Source organism: Lepus europaeus, chromosome 18 (assembly GCF_033115175.1).
Source record: "Lepus europaeus isolate LE1 chromosome 18, mLepTim1.pri, whole genome shotgun sequence".
Taxonomy (NCBI): domain Eukaryota; kingdom Metazoa; phylum Chordata; class Mammalia; order Lagomorpha; family Leporidae; genus Lepus; species Lepus europaeus.
The window spans coordinates 44,701,826-44,717,602 of NC_084844.1; the positions used below are offsets into that span (position 1 = coordinate 44,701,826).

At 43.2% G+C, this 15,777-nt stretch overlaps 1 protein-coding gene across 7 annotated transcripts in view; it reads right to left on the bottom strand.

The window, feature by feature from the left end:
* SSH2 (slingshot protein phosphatase 2) overlaps nt 1-15,777 on the bottom strand; it is a 279,343-nt gene that overhangs the window by 65,198 nt on the left and 198,368 nt on the right. For all 7 annotated transcript variants that reach the window (XM_062175545.1, XM_062175541.1, XM_062175540.1 and 4 more), the window contains one exon: nt 11,203-11,267. In XM_062175545.1, coding sequence (XP_062031529.1) covers nt 11,203-11,267 — 65 coding nt within the window. The remainder of the gene's footprint in view (nt 1-11,202; nt 11,268-15,777) is intronic.

The following is a 15,777-nucleotide window of genomic DNA, read 5'->3' on the forward strand; positions in this document are numbered from 1 at the left end:
GCAGAGAGCTGGCCTGGAAGAGGGGCAACCGGGACAAAATCCAGCGCCCCGACCGGGACTAGAACCTGGTGTGCCGGCACCGCAAGGCGGAGGATTAGCCTATTGAGTCGCGGCGCCGGCCTCAAATAAATAAATAAATCTTTAAAAATAAAAGAATCCGGCCGGCGCCGCGGCTCACTAGGATAATCCTTCTCCTTGCGGCGCCGGCACACCGGGTTCTAGTCCCGGTCGGGGCACCGATCCTGTCCCGGTTGCCCCTCTTCCAGGCCAGCTCTCTGCTGTGGCCAGGGAGTGCAGTGGAGGATAGCCCAAGTGTTTGGGCTCTGCACCCCATGGGAGACCAGGATAAGCACCTGGCTCCTGCCATCGGAACAGCGCGGTGCGCCGGCCGCAGCGCGCTACCGCGGCGGCCATTGGAGGGTGAACCAACGGCAAAAGGAAGACCTTTCTCTCTGTCTCTCTCTCACTGTCCACTCTGCCTGTCAAAAAAAAAAAAAAAAAAAAAGAATCCTTAAGGATATATTTTTCCTCTAAAATGTTGGAAATTTTCTTAATAAGTTTAAAAAGATGCTTTATAAACTTTAAAATAAAGTAAAATGGCTTCTAGGCAACATTCGTTCAAATATTTACCTATGTCATAAGTATAGATGCTGAAGATTCAAAAGTGGAGGAGAAAGACTATATTTCTGCCTTCACAGACTACACCTCCTGGTCATTCTTTTAATTGTTAATAATAACAAAAACAGTAATACAATGATAAGATCCTTTGCACCCAGGAAAATGTGCTCTGGAGGTAATTTCCTCTGAATAAAATAACCCCTGCTCCTCATTTCAGAAGACAAACAGAGTTTTAATCCATTAACCAGCTCAAGATAGTTGTAAGAATTTCTATTTAGAATTCTTCTTGGCGCTCAGCTCTTTGCATCTTTGCTGAGCTGCCCGCCTGGCCTGGTCAGGTGTAATCTCTCCACTCAACATGTAACCTGTAACCTCCCTTCTTCCTCCCCACCCCCCCACCCCCCCACCCCCAGTCTCTCAGGCTCTGTCGGGAGAGGTGCCCATCCGTCCTTACAGATGTTCCTTCCTAATAAACCTTGCTGTTTTACCTCCCACTAAAAAAAAAAAAAAAAAAAAAAGAATTCTTCTTGAAGTCTCTTTCCCTTTAATTCTGTCACTATTTCCAGAAGGCCAGGCAAAGAGAAAAAGAGCCATCGTAATATAGCGCACATGATCCAATTAGCAACGGAGAGGTGAGACTCCCAATGGCTATCTTTTTGTACCTATTCTGACATTCCTAGGAAAATCTAGGAATACACAAATAGCAGTAGAAATGGCTACATTAAAGCTTGTTTCTAATAACAGCTGACACAACAAGAATGTAATGACCTTTGGGCCAGTGTTGTGGCATAGCAGGTAAAGCCGCTGCCTACAGTGCCAGCATCCTATATGGGCGCCAGTTTGAGACCCAGCTGCTCCACTTCTGATACAGCTCTCTGCCATGGCCTGGGAAAGCAGTGGAAGACGGCCCAAGTCCTTGGGCCCCTGCACCCACTTGGGAGACCCGGAGGAAGCTCCTGGCTGCTGGCTCCTGATCGGCACAGCCCTGGCCATTGTGGCCAACTGGGTGTGACGCAGCAGATGGAAGACCTTTCTCTCTCTCTCTCTCTCTCTGCCTCTCTCTCTCTCTCTGTGTAACTCTGACTTTCAAGTAACTAAATAAATCTTAAAAAAAAAAAAAAAAGAATGTAATGCCCACCATTCAGACTCCAAATGGACAAGATATAGAGCTATGCTGCTGGCTTCATGTCCCACAAAGTAAGACAGCATTCAAAAACCAAATTAACTTAGGAGAAGCTAAGAGAAACTAACATTTAAATAGACCAAGGTATAGACCAGGGGTGGGGAACCTTTTTTATGCCAAGGGCTATTTGGATATTTATAACATCATTTGTAGGCCACAGAAGACTATTAACTTAAAAATTAGCCTGCTATAAATTTATTTAATTTTTAAAAAGATTTGTGTATTTATTTTTTTTTGTATTTATTTGTATTCCATCTGCTGCGTCACTCCCCAAATGGCTGCAATGGCTGGAGCTGGGTGGATTGGAAGCCAGGAGCCAGAAGCCTATTCCAGGTCTCTCATGCAGGTGCAGGGGCCTAAGCACTTGGGCCATCCTTTTTTTTTTTTTTTTTCTTTGACAGGCAGAGTGGATAGTAAGGGAGAAACAGAGAGAAAGGTCTTCCTTTGCCGTTGGTTCACCCTCCAATGGCCGCTGCGGCCGGCGCATGGCGTTGATCCGAAGCCAGGAGCCAGGTGCTTCTCCTGGTCTCCCATGGGGTGCAGGGCCCAAGCACTTGGGCCATCCTCCACTGCCTTCCCGGGCCATAGCAGAGAGCTGGCCTGCAAGAGGGGCAACCGGGATAGAATCCAGCGCCCCAACCGGGACTAGAACCCGGTGTGCCGGCGCCGCAAGGCGGAGGATTAGCCTGTTAAGCCATGGCGCCGGCCACTTGGGCCATCTTCTACTGCTTTCTAGGCCATTAGTAGAGAATTTGACTGACAGTAGATAGAGCAGCTGGATACAAACTGGTGCCCATATGGGATGCTGCTGCTGCAGGCAGAGGCTTAGTCTACCACACCATAATGCTAGCCCAGGATTGATTGTATTTCAAGTCCTGCAGTTGCCTTGGCAGGGCTAGACCATATGATTTTGAGGTTTCCCATACCTGGATAGGGTGGGATCAAGGGTAGAGCACTAAATGCCAAGATCTATGGACAGTAATGAATGCACATAAAGTAGACTGGGAGGCAGCATCCGCTTTTTCTCTCATTATAGGAACACCCAACCGCATGCTAAATTAACTAGAAAACCTGGCACAGTAAACCAGAATTTCTTATAGAAGTTCTCAGAGAAACCAGCTTTGTGACTACGTAGCGGGTAAAGCTGCCATCTGCAGTGCCAGCATCCCATATGGACACCGGTTCAAGTCCTGGCTGTTCCACTTCTGATCAAGCTCTCTGTTATGGCCTGAAAATGCAGTATAAGATGACCCAAGTCCTTGGGCCCCTGCACCCATGTGGGAGACCCAGAAGAAGCTCTTGGCTCCTGGCTTCAAATTGGCCCAGCTCTGGCTGTTGCAGCCATTTGGGGAGTGAACCAGCACATGGAAGACATCTCTCTCTGCCTCTGCCTCTCTATAACTGACTTTCAAGTAAAATAAATAAATCTGGAAAAAAAAGAAGACCTCAGATACCAATACATATTCAATCTTGGGCTTGTCTTGGCAAGCTTCAAGCTTACTGTGTCATTTCCTGAATGCTTAGGGGCTCTTTTACCCTCTGGCACAGCTCAAATACAAATAGCATTAGAACAACTGAACTGTGTTTATGACAATTTCTTTACAGCTTCTTTACCAACCAGTGGTAACTGATTGGCTAAGTTAAGGCTGATAAAAGGAAAAAAAAAAAAAAAAATAACCTCCACAGATATTGCCTAAAATGAAAGTCATCAAGCCAAATTAGAAAACAGCAAATAAAGAGTTTCTTTTTTAAAAGTGATATTCAGTGAAAACATTAGGTGTCTCTTTTAAAAAAAAATGATGGATTTATTTATATATTTATAATAGCAGCATTTTAAATGTTTGGCTCTCCCTTGCTTCACCTAATTTTAACAGGATGACCCTCAATCCTAATGGGAAGGACCAGCTACTTCACAACTGACTTAGGTTTGAATAAAAGATACATCTTAGATTCACTCAATTTTAAGCTTCTTAGATCAAAGAACAGCACTTATAATTTTTGGGATTTGGTAACTGGCCTCTGGATAGTATCTATAGTAGTTAACAAATTCTTACACCAAAGGGAACTAGAGGCCAGGAGCAACGATATTAACTCAACACCTACCTCCAATTAGAACAGTGAGATCTTTAAAGAAACTATTCTGGCGCCAGCGCTGTGGCACAGCGGGTTAACGCCCTGGCCTGAAGCACCGGCATCCCATATGGGCACCAGTTCAAAACCCGGTTGGCTCCACTTCCTATCCAGCTCTCTGCTATGGCCTGGGAAAGCAGTAGAAGATGGCCCAAGTCCTTGGGTCCTTGCATCCACGTGGGGGACCCGGAAGAAGCTCCTGGCTCCTGGCTTCGGATTGGCACAGCTCTGGCCGTTGCGATCAATTGGGGAGTGAACTAGTAGATGGAAGACCCCTCCACCGCCTCTCTCTCTCTCTCTGCCTCTCTTCTCTCTGTGTAACTCTGACTTTCAAATAATAAATAAAATAAATCTAAAAAAAAAAAAAAAAAAAAAAAAAAGAAACTATTCTGAAATGCTAGGGGATGGACCTGAAACTTTAAAGTTTCTACACTTCAAGACTTTAAGTGAAGGAGTTAAAGAAAATTCTGAGGGCCACAAGCATAAATAAATATCTAATAACCACCTGGTTTTTTTCACAAGGGCTGGCACTGTGGTGCAGCAGGTAGTCACTGCCTGGGGTGTGAGAATCCCATATGAGTACCAGTTTAGTCTCAGCTGCTCCACTTCTGATCCAGGTCCCTGCTAATGTGCCTCGGAAAGCTGCTGAAGATGGCGTAAGTCTTTGGTGCCCTACAGCCAAGTAGAACACCTGGAAGAAGGTCCTGGCCTAGTTCTGGCCAATGTGGGCATGTGCAGAATAAACCAGTGGATGAAAGGTTTTTTCTCTCTAACTCTGCCTTTCAAATCAATCAATCAATCTTTAAAAAAAAAGAAGTTTATTTCATAGTCCATTATTATGCAGAGATTAGCAAAATCTAATTTAGTAATCTAATTTATCAAGTCAATGAGGAAAACACAACTTAAATGCTAGTTTGTATACAACAGGCTAATATTGAAAATGACAACATTTTCAGCACTTCCTCAGCTTCCAGAATTTACATGGAATAACAGAATAAACAATAACTGAGATGCTGTCTGGATTTTGAAACTCAGCAGCAATAACAACTGGGATAATTTGTATGTGTGTGTGTTTAAAGATTTATTTATTTTCTTGAAAGTCAGAGTTACAGAGGAGAGGCAGAAGCAGAGAGAGATCTTCCATTTGCTGGTTCACTCCCTAAATGAGTGCAACAACCAGGGCTGGGCTGGCCTGAAGCCAAGAGTCAGGAGTTTCACCCAGGTCTCCCACGTGGGTGCAGGGGCCTAAGGACTTAGGCCATCTTCCCCTGTTTTCCCAGGCATATTAGCAGGGAGCTGGATCAGAAGTGCAGCAGCCGAGACTTGAACCAGTGCCTATATGGGATGTCAGCACCACAGATAGTGGCTTTATGGGCTATGCCACAACACTGACCTCAACTGAGATAATTTTTATAAGAAAGGTCATTTATTGATTAAATTTAGAATCCTATTATAAGTTTCACATGATCTGGATCCAACAATCTTAGAACTCATGTAGGTCTTAGAAGTCAACTCTGCCTCTACTTCATTCCTGAAGAATCTAAACTGTTTTCAAAGCTCATCTAATAAAAAATAATGTTAAAATTCCCCTCCATATCTAATGTAAATGCTTCACCTAAGTACAAGCAATTTACAAACACTACATGATATAAAAGCTGCTCATTCAGCATCAACATCAGGAAATACTCTGTTTACATGGCACCCCTGCCTTTAATTTCTTTTTTACCAAAAGACATACATCATGCCCCTGCATGCAATGTTTATTCTCAGTGAAGCCACATTATAAAGATGTCTAGACAGACAGCTCACTCAATCCATCAGAGGAAAAGGTTTCAAAAGTATGTAAGTTAATTTCTAGCCAAAATAACAAAGCAAAGTCAATAGCAAAAATTAAAATAATTTCAGATGTGACAATAATAAACTGAAGAACATTGATTCAAAAGAAAGATTACAACTCGAGGGAGTCTCTGGGCTATAAGAAAGATCTATCAGGGGCCAGCACTGTGGAGCAGTAGGCTAATAAGACTCTGCCTGCAGTGCCAGCATCCCATATGCAGTTCCTGTCCCGACTGCTCCTCTTCCGATCCAGCTCTCTGCTAATGGCCTAGGAAAGCAGTGGGAAAATGGCCCAAATGCTTGGGCCCCTGCACCCATGTGGGAGACCTGGAAGAAGCTCCAGGCTTCAGAAGGGCCAACTCTGGCCATTGTGACCATTTGGGGAATGAACCAGCGGATGGAAGAACTCTCTGTCTGTAACTCTGCCTCTCAAATAAATAAATCTTTGGAAAAAAAAAAAAGAATTACCTCTTTGGAACCCTTAAATCTAAAAAATAATTTCTAAATTATATTCTGTTATTATTTTTTTTGGCAGGCAGAGTTAGACAGTGAGAGAGACAGAGAGAAAGGTCTTCCTTCCGTTGGTTCACCCCCCAAATGACCGCTACAGCTGGTGTGCTGCGCCGATCTGAAACCAGGAGCCAGGTGTTTCCTCCTGGTCTCCCATGCGGGTGCAGGGCCCAAGCACTTGGGCCATCCACAGCCTTCCCGGGCCACAGCAGAAAGCTGGACTGGAAGAGGAGCAACTGGGACAGAACCGGCACCCCAACCGGAACTAGAACCTGGAGTGCTGGCGCCGCAGGCGGAGGATTAGCCTAGTGAGCTGTGGTGCCGGCCTATATTCTGTTATTAAAAACCATAATTCATTCACTGACATGGAAAGATATCCACGATAAACTGTGAAGAAAGCAGATTACAAAGCAGTATTTATTATTTTATTTTCATTTTTGTGAAAACAAAGAATAATATGTTTGCATATGGATGTGTGTGTTATCCACATGCACACAAACACAAAAGACTAGAAGGAGTCTTAATCAAATTGCTAAGAACAGTTTTCTCAGAGGGTAGGATACTTTAATCTTTAAACAAGAGGTCTTTAAAGAGTTCACAGAAATTATGTTTTATGAAAAACTATGCATGATTTCAAAAATTTTTTGCATAAAAATAATCTTATATTTTTAGAAAAAGATTTATTTTATTCATTTGAAAGAGTTACAGAGAGGTAGAGACAGAGATCTTCCATCTGCTAATTTACTCCCCAAATGGCCACAATAGCCAGAGCTGAGCTGATCTGAAGCCAGGAGCCAGGAGCTTCTTTCAGGTCTCCTACGTGTGGGTGCAGGGGCCCAAGGACTTGGGCCATACTCCATTGTTTTTCCAGGCATATTAGCAGGGAGCTGGATCAAAAGTGGAACAGCTGGGACTTGAGCCAGTGCCCATGTAGGATGCCAGCACTGCAGGTTGGGGCTTTAACCTGCTGTATCACAGAGCTAGCCCCTCTTTTCTTTTAAGTTCATCTTTTTCACGAACATTTTGAAGTACTTTTGTACCTATTTGTACTGTATGGTTTAGCAAAAAGCACTTCACATAATATAATTATACTTGAAAAAATACATTCAATTTCATTTTGGGAAAAAAAAGCCACATGTTATAAAACCAAAACCAAAAAAACTCCTAATTTTCTTAAATTACCCTGTAAAGTGCTTAACAACTTCTTTGTATCTTATTAGCGCCTCAGCTCTAGTTAAGAACATTAACTGACATTATTTCAAATGTCCTGAAAATTAATAATTTCCTAGTCTTTTAAAATTAAATGCAGCTTTGACAATGTGCAAGAGTACTATAAAACAACTTTTTTATTTTACCAGCCACAATTTTCCTAAGTATGAAAGCTAATGTTCAATATTGATATTGGGAACTCAGAGCTTCCCTGGAGGATTAGATTTGTTTCAGCCTATTTTCACTGCTAGAGCAAAACATAGGATTTGACTGAGTTTAAAAAAAAAAAAAATAAAGGCAGGACTTCTAGTTGACCATCAAACTTTTAACCTAATACACAAGTCCCAAGATAAGAGTTTTAGCATTCCAAATTTAACTCCAAACAAAAGCCCTTGCTTTGAGTCTACAAATGTTCCTTTCAGTTAGAAAAGTGCTAATTTGTCCAAAGGAATACAATGCATTCTCTCATTTTCTTGAAGATGACTCACTCAATAATCTCAAACATAATGACTATGTGTTTGCAACAATTCAAAACAACTGTAAAATAGCTTGTCATTTGAACTCTGAATTAATTCAGAGGCGTCAGTTACATTTTCTGAATTTATACTTTATAAAATAAAGCTGCTAAAGCCGCTAAAACTGCAATCCTATTAAGGAAAGAAAAGATTTTTTTTTGCAACTCTCTTTCTTAACTGCTTCCTTCACGCTCTCCCAAGTCTCATGTAGTTAAAATTATTTTAACAGATTTAGAGCTTTCAAACTCCAAACTCCAGAAGGTTATCAACGAGAAGATAAAGTGAGTAAAGTTAGTGATGGCAGACCTTGGCTTTAGCCTTACCAAACCACACAATTTTCAGAAGCTCTCATTCTTTGGAACACCCAGTGTGTGCAAGTGATCGCTATTACAGGTTTTAGAGGCATTGTAATCAAAGTGTGATTACTGCACCAGCAGCATCAGCATCACTTTGAAATTTGTTAAAAACACTAATTACTGATCACACTCTGAAGGCGGAGCCCAGCGATTGGTGCTGCTCTCAGGTGATTCTCCAGTACTCTAAAGCCTGAGAATCAATGCTTTAGAATATTAATACAATAAGAACTGCACCCTTCCACCTTTGTATACTTTTCAAGAGTTGTTTAGGGGGCCAGTGCCGTGGCTTAGTGGGTAAAGATGCCTCCTGTAGTGCTGGCATCCCCTATGCGCAGTTTTGAGACCCAGCTGCTCCACTTCCGAACCAGCTCTCAGCTATGGCCTGGGAAAGCAGCAGAAGATGGCCCAAGTCCTTGGGTCCCTGCACCCAGGTGGGAGACCTGGAAGAAGCTCCTGGCTCCTGGCTTCAGATCAGCACAGCTCTGGTTATTGCAGCCATTTGAGGAGTGAACCAGCAGATGGAAGACCTCTCTCTCTCTGAAACTCTTTCAAATATACATATATATAATCTTAAAATCTTAAAAAAAAGCTGGAAGTCTTTCTGCTCTCTCTCCCTCTCTCTTGCTTTCAAATACAATCAACAAATCTAAAAAAAATTAAGAAAAAAGTAAATCTAGAAGTACAGACAAAATTAACATAAATATACTTTACTTTTGGATTAGGATATAAAATAACATAACAGAAAATATTAAGACAGAGTTTAAGAGAAAAATGAAAAAATTTAAATGCAAACTGAGTAAATAAAGAATTGGTGATTACTTAAGAGCTCAGAGGGCTGAACATCAACCTTCTACAATCTTGTATTCTATTCACTTTCTTTCTTCCTGGGTGAAAAATCAGACCTCAACCACCTGAAATTATTGTGTTTGTGTCTCTCATTCAATATCCAAGTAACCACTGTAACCTAGAAGACTACTTTACTGTACACCTGGATCATTACAATAATTACCAAATAGGCCTCCCTGACTTACAATAGCCTCCTTCTACTCTCTATCCCCTATTGGCTTCTGAGGAATCTTCCTTATCATACTGCAGCTATCCAATGTCCTTGCTTGGCTCAAATGCTTACTGAATAGAGAGGGGTACTACCTCTAGTTAGTAATCCAGAGGGTCAGACAAGCAGATAAATGAGTGAAGCATGCACAGGAATATTAAATGGGTGGAAATACTTTTTAGTTGCCACAAAGAAACATACTCATCTTAGTCTTCCTATTTTTACTGGAGGCACTATTATAAGAAAACTAACAGTACAGGAATGATGATAAATGGTGACTTTAATTTCTAAGAGACAAGACAATTAAAGATCTATGCCCCATTTCTCCCTTATTCCAGTCTATTTAAGTTTTTCCATGTAAGAATAAAATCCCAGTATTGCCAGAAATCTTCGATTTTTGAAGAACAATGTCTGGATTTTTATATGATATCACCCAATTTTAAAATTCTAGCTTACATTATAAAACACTATATGGTCCAAATAAAACTCATCTCTCGCCTATGGATTGCCAGTTTAGAGCATTATATCTATATTTGCCTGCCTCATTTTTCTAGTGTCTTTTTTTTTTTGACAGGCAGAGTGGACAGTGAGAGAGAGAGAGAGAGACAGAGAGAAAGTTCTTCCTATTTCTGTTGGTTCACCTGCCAATGGCCACTACGGCTGGCGCACTGAGCCAATCTAAAGCCAGGAGCCAGGTGCTTCTCCTGGTATCCCATGCGGGTGCAGGGCCCAAGGACTTGGGCCATCATCCACTGCACTCCCGGGCCACAGCAGGGAGCTGGCCTGGAAGATGGGCAACCGGGACAGAATCCGGCACCTCGACCAAGACTAGAACCCGCTGTGCCGGCGCCACAGGCAGAGGATTAGCCTATTGAGTCACAACGCCGGCCATATTTTTCTTACAGTAGTAAAATTCCCATGTTTAGGCAGCATCTCACACCCTTAAATATGTTTTCATGTCTGTTTGGTCCTCTCAATTGCAAGTGATAGTGGAGAGACTAGTGAGGACCCAAGCTCAGGTCTCCTGACTCTTTCTGGGCCATTTTTTTTTTCTTTTTTCTTTCTTCTTCTTCTTTTTTTATTTAATTTATCTCTTCATTTGAAAGGCAGAGTTACAGAGAGGCAGAAGCAGAGAGAGGTCTTCTATCCACTGACTCACTCCCCAAATGGCTGCAACGGCTGCAGCTGTGTCAATCCAAAGCCAGGAGCCTCTTAAGGGTCTCCCACGTGGGTGCAGGGGCCCAAGGACTTGGCCATCTTCCACTGCCTCGCCAGGCTACAGCAGAGAGCCGATCAGAAGTGGAGCAGCTGAGACTCGAACCGGCGCCCACGTGGGATGCTGGCACTGCAGGCAGTGGCCTTACCCACAAAGCTACAGTGCCAGATTCTGGGCCATTTCACTCTTTCCTGCTCTTATTTACCTATCTAGAACAATTTCTTTCTGTCAATTAGAATCTTGTAATTTTTCAAGACTCAGATCTACTGTCTACATAAAATCTTCATTAAATTCTCAAATTTTCTTTCCTTTTTCTGAACCTCATGATATTATGTATAGTCTTATAACTGGCAATTACCAACAGTCTGGATAATCAAATTATTTCCGATCACTCCATATCAGCTTATATCCCCAATTGAATTTTAAGCTCTTGGATGCTGGGGACATGTCATTCTTCTTTCCAGTTCCACATAGTTCCTGGTACTGTGTTGGGATATAAAAATGACTGTTTAACATTGGCTATGTTAGAGTGTTAGAGAAGCCTTAAGGAGGAGAGTTATGATGATACCACTCACCAGCCTGATGTTGTCTTCCGGGCGGAGTAATATGAACATTGCTTGGAGATGCTGCTGGAGATCGCCTGGCAAAATTTACACACCAAAGGATAATTATTCTTCATTTTAATGACAACTGAGAGGATTCCTCCTACTCTAGTGACTTGTAAGAGGAAACTGCTTCACTGAAGGACTCTGGTTAGACACAGAAAATACAATGACTGACTTCACTTTAAATGGAAAGAAAATGACAAACCATATCTCTGTACATGTTAGCATGTACTACATTATAATTTGTATCTGTCCTGTGGAAGGCACACTTGGGACCAATTTCAGTTATATGATGGCTGATGTTGATGAGAGATCTGTTGGACACGGACACAAGCCACGTCTCATACACAAGAACCAGTGTGGGTTCCCAGATACAAACCAAGATAAATGGAAACATGCACTGACACAAATACTTGTACATAAATGGAGGCAGGTGTTTCGTGCAGGGGTTAAGGTGGCATTTGGAATACCTGTGTTTGAGTCTCAGCCTTGCTCTTAATTCTAACTTCCTGTTAATGTACACCCTGAAAGGCAGCATGTGCTGGCTCATCAACTGGGTCTCTGCTACCCACGAGGGTGATCTGGATTGAGCTGAGTTCTGGGTTCATCCATTTGGCCTGCTCCAGCTTGGGCTGTTGCAGGGATTTGGGGATTGACCCAGTCAAAGAGAGTTGTCTCCTCCCCTCCCTCTCTGCCTTTCAAATAAATAATTTTTTAAAAACTTGTAAACAAATATTAATACAGAATTATTCATAATAGTCAAAAAGTGGGGGGCCAGCACCATAGCACATGGGGGTTTAGTCCTCTGCCTGCGGTGCAGGCATCCCATGTGGGCGCCAGTTTGAGGCCCAGCTGCTCCACTTCCAATCCAGCTCTCTGCTATGGCCTGGGACAGCAGTAGAATATGGCTCAAGTCCTTGGATCCCTGCCCCCGTGTGGGAGACCGGGAGGAAGCGCCTGGCTCCTGGCTTCAGATTGGCACAGCTCTGGCTGTTGCGGCCATTTGGAGAGTGAACCAACGGAAAGGAGACCTTTCTCTCTGTCTCTCCCTCTCACTGTCTGTAACTCTAAGTCTCAAATGAAAAAAATAAGATATTAAAAAAATTAGTCAAAAAGTGGAAACCATTCAAATGTTTATCAACTAATAAGTAGACAAATAAAATGTGATATATCCATATAATACAATATTATTTGGCCATAAAAAGGAATGTAGTGATACATACTATAATATAGATGACTCTTGAAAACATTTTAAGTGAAAAAAGCTTGCCTCAAAAATCCACTGATAAGACCCCATTTATCTGGAATGTCCAGAGCAGGCAAATCCATAGAAACAGAAAGACTAGCGGTTCCTTAGGGCTGGGGAAGAGGATGAGGGAAACAGCAGTAACTGCTAATGGGTGTTAGGTTTCTTTGGGGGATGATGAAAACAGTCTACAATTAGTTTGTGGCAATGTCTGCGCATCTCAGAATATACTAAAAACAAAGGAATGTACACTCTAAATAAAATGAGTGAACTGTGATACATGAACTATATCAGTGAAGCTGTTGAAAAATAAAACAAGTGTGGGGAGACAAAAAGCTATAAAAAATGAAAAGTTTTTAGTTACAAGTTAGAAATGAGTTAAGCCGCTGGGGACTTTTTAAAAACTACGCTTCCTTCTGCTGTACCAGGATAGACAACCTGAAGAAACGATTTTCAGGATGAAGAACTTCTGGAGAAGAACCCCAAACAGTATCACAAAGTCCCCACTTCAAGCACTTTTGGTCCAAAAATCCAGCTGGTGAATTCAAAGGTCAAGACAAGAGTCAGCAAGTCCCACTCCCACTGTCAGACTGGGTCTCGGGCAGCTCAGGTTTGTTAGCTTTGGAAAGTACTGCTACGAGCAGACTGGCTATCATTTCCTACTGGAAAGTGCTCTTCACAGAGACAAGAGAGGCATCACACCAGTACAGTGAAGATCTCTCTCCTACATTTTCCACACATTTCACTATGAATAGCTACATTTCAGACTTCAGTTTGATTGTAAATACTTTTCATGGTCTCCCTTTAAAATAAGTAACTCATAAAATCATACTTTGAAAAATAGCATTGGATATTTTAAACGCAGCTTAGATAAAAAAAATTCTAATCAGTTCAAGAAAAATGTTTTAAGAAAGTACAATTAGACATAGCAAGCCTTGATCTGCTGTCAATTCTGCCATTCATTTTCAGTTACTGTGAGCTTAGCCAAGGCAGCTTCAGTCTGAGTGAAAGTCTGGCATTTCAGGACTGCATTTACACTTACACGGCCTCATCTGTTCTGGCCTAGATAACAAATCAAGCCCATGTAGCTTGTACTAAATCTGCTTTCCTTTGTAGTATGAGGAAAGCTAAGCGAACAATGTTAAGCAGAAATCTGGAAGGAAGCTGAGTGTGGAAATTTAACCAAAGATAAAGTTCAGCTAGAGGGGTTGGTGCTGTGGTTTAGTGGGTTAAGCCTCTGCCTGCAGCACCAGCATCCCTATGGGTGCCGGTTGAAGTCCTGGCTGCTCCACTTCTTCTTCTTCTTCTTTTTTTTTTTTTTACAGGCAGAGTGGACAGTGAGAGAGAGAGAGAGAGAAAGGTCTTCCTTTGCTGTTGGTTCACCCTCCAATGGCCGCCATGGCTGGCACACTGCGGCCGGTGCACCGCGCTGATCTGAAGGCAGGAACCAGGTGCTTCTCCTGGTCTCCCATGGGGTGCAGGGCCCAAGCACTTGGGCCATCCTCCACTGCACTCCCAGGCCACAGCAGAGAGCTGGCCTGGAAGAGGGGCAACCGGGACAGAATCGGTGCCCCGACCGGGACTAGAACCTGGTGTGCCGGCGCCGCAAGGCGGAGGATTAGCCTATTGAGCCGTGGCGCTGGCCTGCTCCACTTCTGATCCAGCTCCCTGTTAAGGCCTGGGAAAGCAGTGGAAGATGGCCTCAGCGCTTGGGACCCTGTACCCACATGAGGGACCTGGATGAAGATCCTGGCTCCTGGCTTCTACCTGTCCCAACCCCAGCCATTTTGGCCATTTGGGGAATAAACCAGCAGATGGAAGATCTGTCTCTCTCTGTCTCTCTCTCTCTGTAAAACTCTGCCTTTTGGGGATGGCACTGTGATGTAGTAGGCTAAGCCTCTGACTGAGGTGCCGGCATCCTATATGGGCACTGGTTCATGTCCTGGCTGCTCCACTTCTGATTCAGTTTTTGCTATGGCCTGAGAGAGTAGTAGAAGATGGCCCAGGTGCTTGGGCCTCTGCACCCACATGGGAGACCTGGAGGAAGCTCCTGACTCCTGGCTTTGGATTCACTCAACTCCAGCCATTGTGGCCATTTGGGGAGTGGACCAGTGGATGGAAAACCTTTCTCCTTGTCTCTCCCTCTGTCTGTAATTCTACCTCTCAAATAAATAAATAAACCTTTTTTTAAAAAACTCTGCCTTTCAAACAAATAAAATAAACATTTAAAAAAACGCAATCTAAGCTAATTTTCAAAAGTTTTTTTAAAATTCCCCTTACTCATTTTCTTTAAAATTTAAATATTTGTATTTCAAAGGCAGAGCTATAAGGAGAGGGAGAGACACACCGAGAGATAGAGAGTGGCAGAGAGAGACAGAGGCAGAGAGATCAATTGATCTCCCATTTGATGGTTCACTACCTAGATGGCCCCAATAGCCAGGACTGGGCTAGACTGAAGCCAGGAGCCAGGAGTTTCATCTTGTTCTCCCATGTGGGTGGCAGGGGCCTCAACACTTGGGCTATCTTCTGCTACTCTTCCCGGGCCATTAGCTAGGAGCTAGAATGGAAGTAGAGCAGCTGGGACACAAAGCAGCACCCATAGGGGTACCAGCGTTGCAAGTGGTGGCTTTACCTGTTAGGCCACAATGCCATGCCCCTCCCTCAACCCTTAACAATTTTTTTCACTGTTGGGCAGTTTTGGTAGAAGGGTAATACTGTTCAACAAAATGGATTATAATTCTGAGCTCCCACATTTACAACTGGATGAAGGTCTTAACAAGTATGACTGCCACTAGACTAGCTGAGATTGTTTTGATCAGAGCTAAACTCAACTACTAGCTCAGTGGGATCCAGCATTTCTGGCTTTTACCTCTGACCTATACAATCAAGGTTTGCAGTCTTCTCTGTTCCCTTCCTAGTAACTGCAATTTCTTCTTCTTCTGTTAAAGATTTATTTATTTGTTTGAAAAGCAGAGTTACAGAAGAGAGGGAAAGGCAGAGACAGAGATCTTCTATCCACTGGTTCACTCCCCCAGTGGCCAGGGCTGGGCCAGGCCAAATCGTGGAGCCAGGAGCTTTTTCCAGGTTTCCATGTGGGTAGCAGGGGCCTAAGCACCTGGGCCATCTGCTGCCTTTCCCAGGCCATTAGTGGGGAAGTGGATCAGAAATGGAGCAGCTAAGGACATGAACCGGCGCCCATATGGGATGCTGGCAGTGCACATGCTTGCTTTACCTGCTACGCCATAATGCTGGCCCCTCCAACTTCTACTCCTGGAGGTCACAAGTCATCAAAGTGGCAC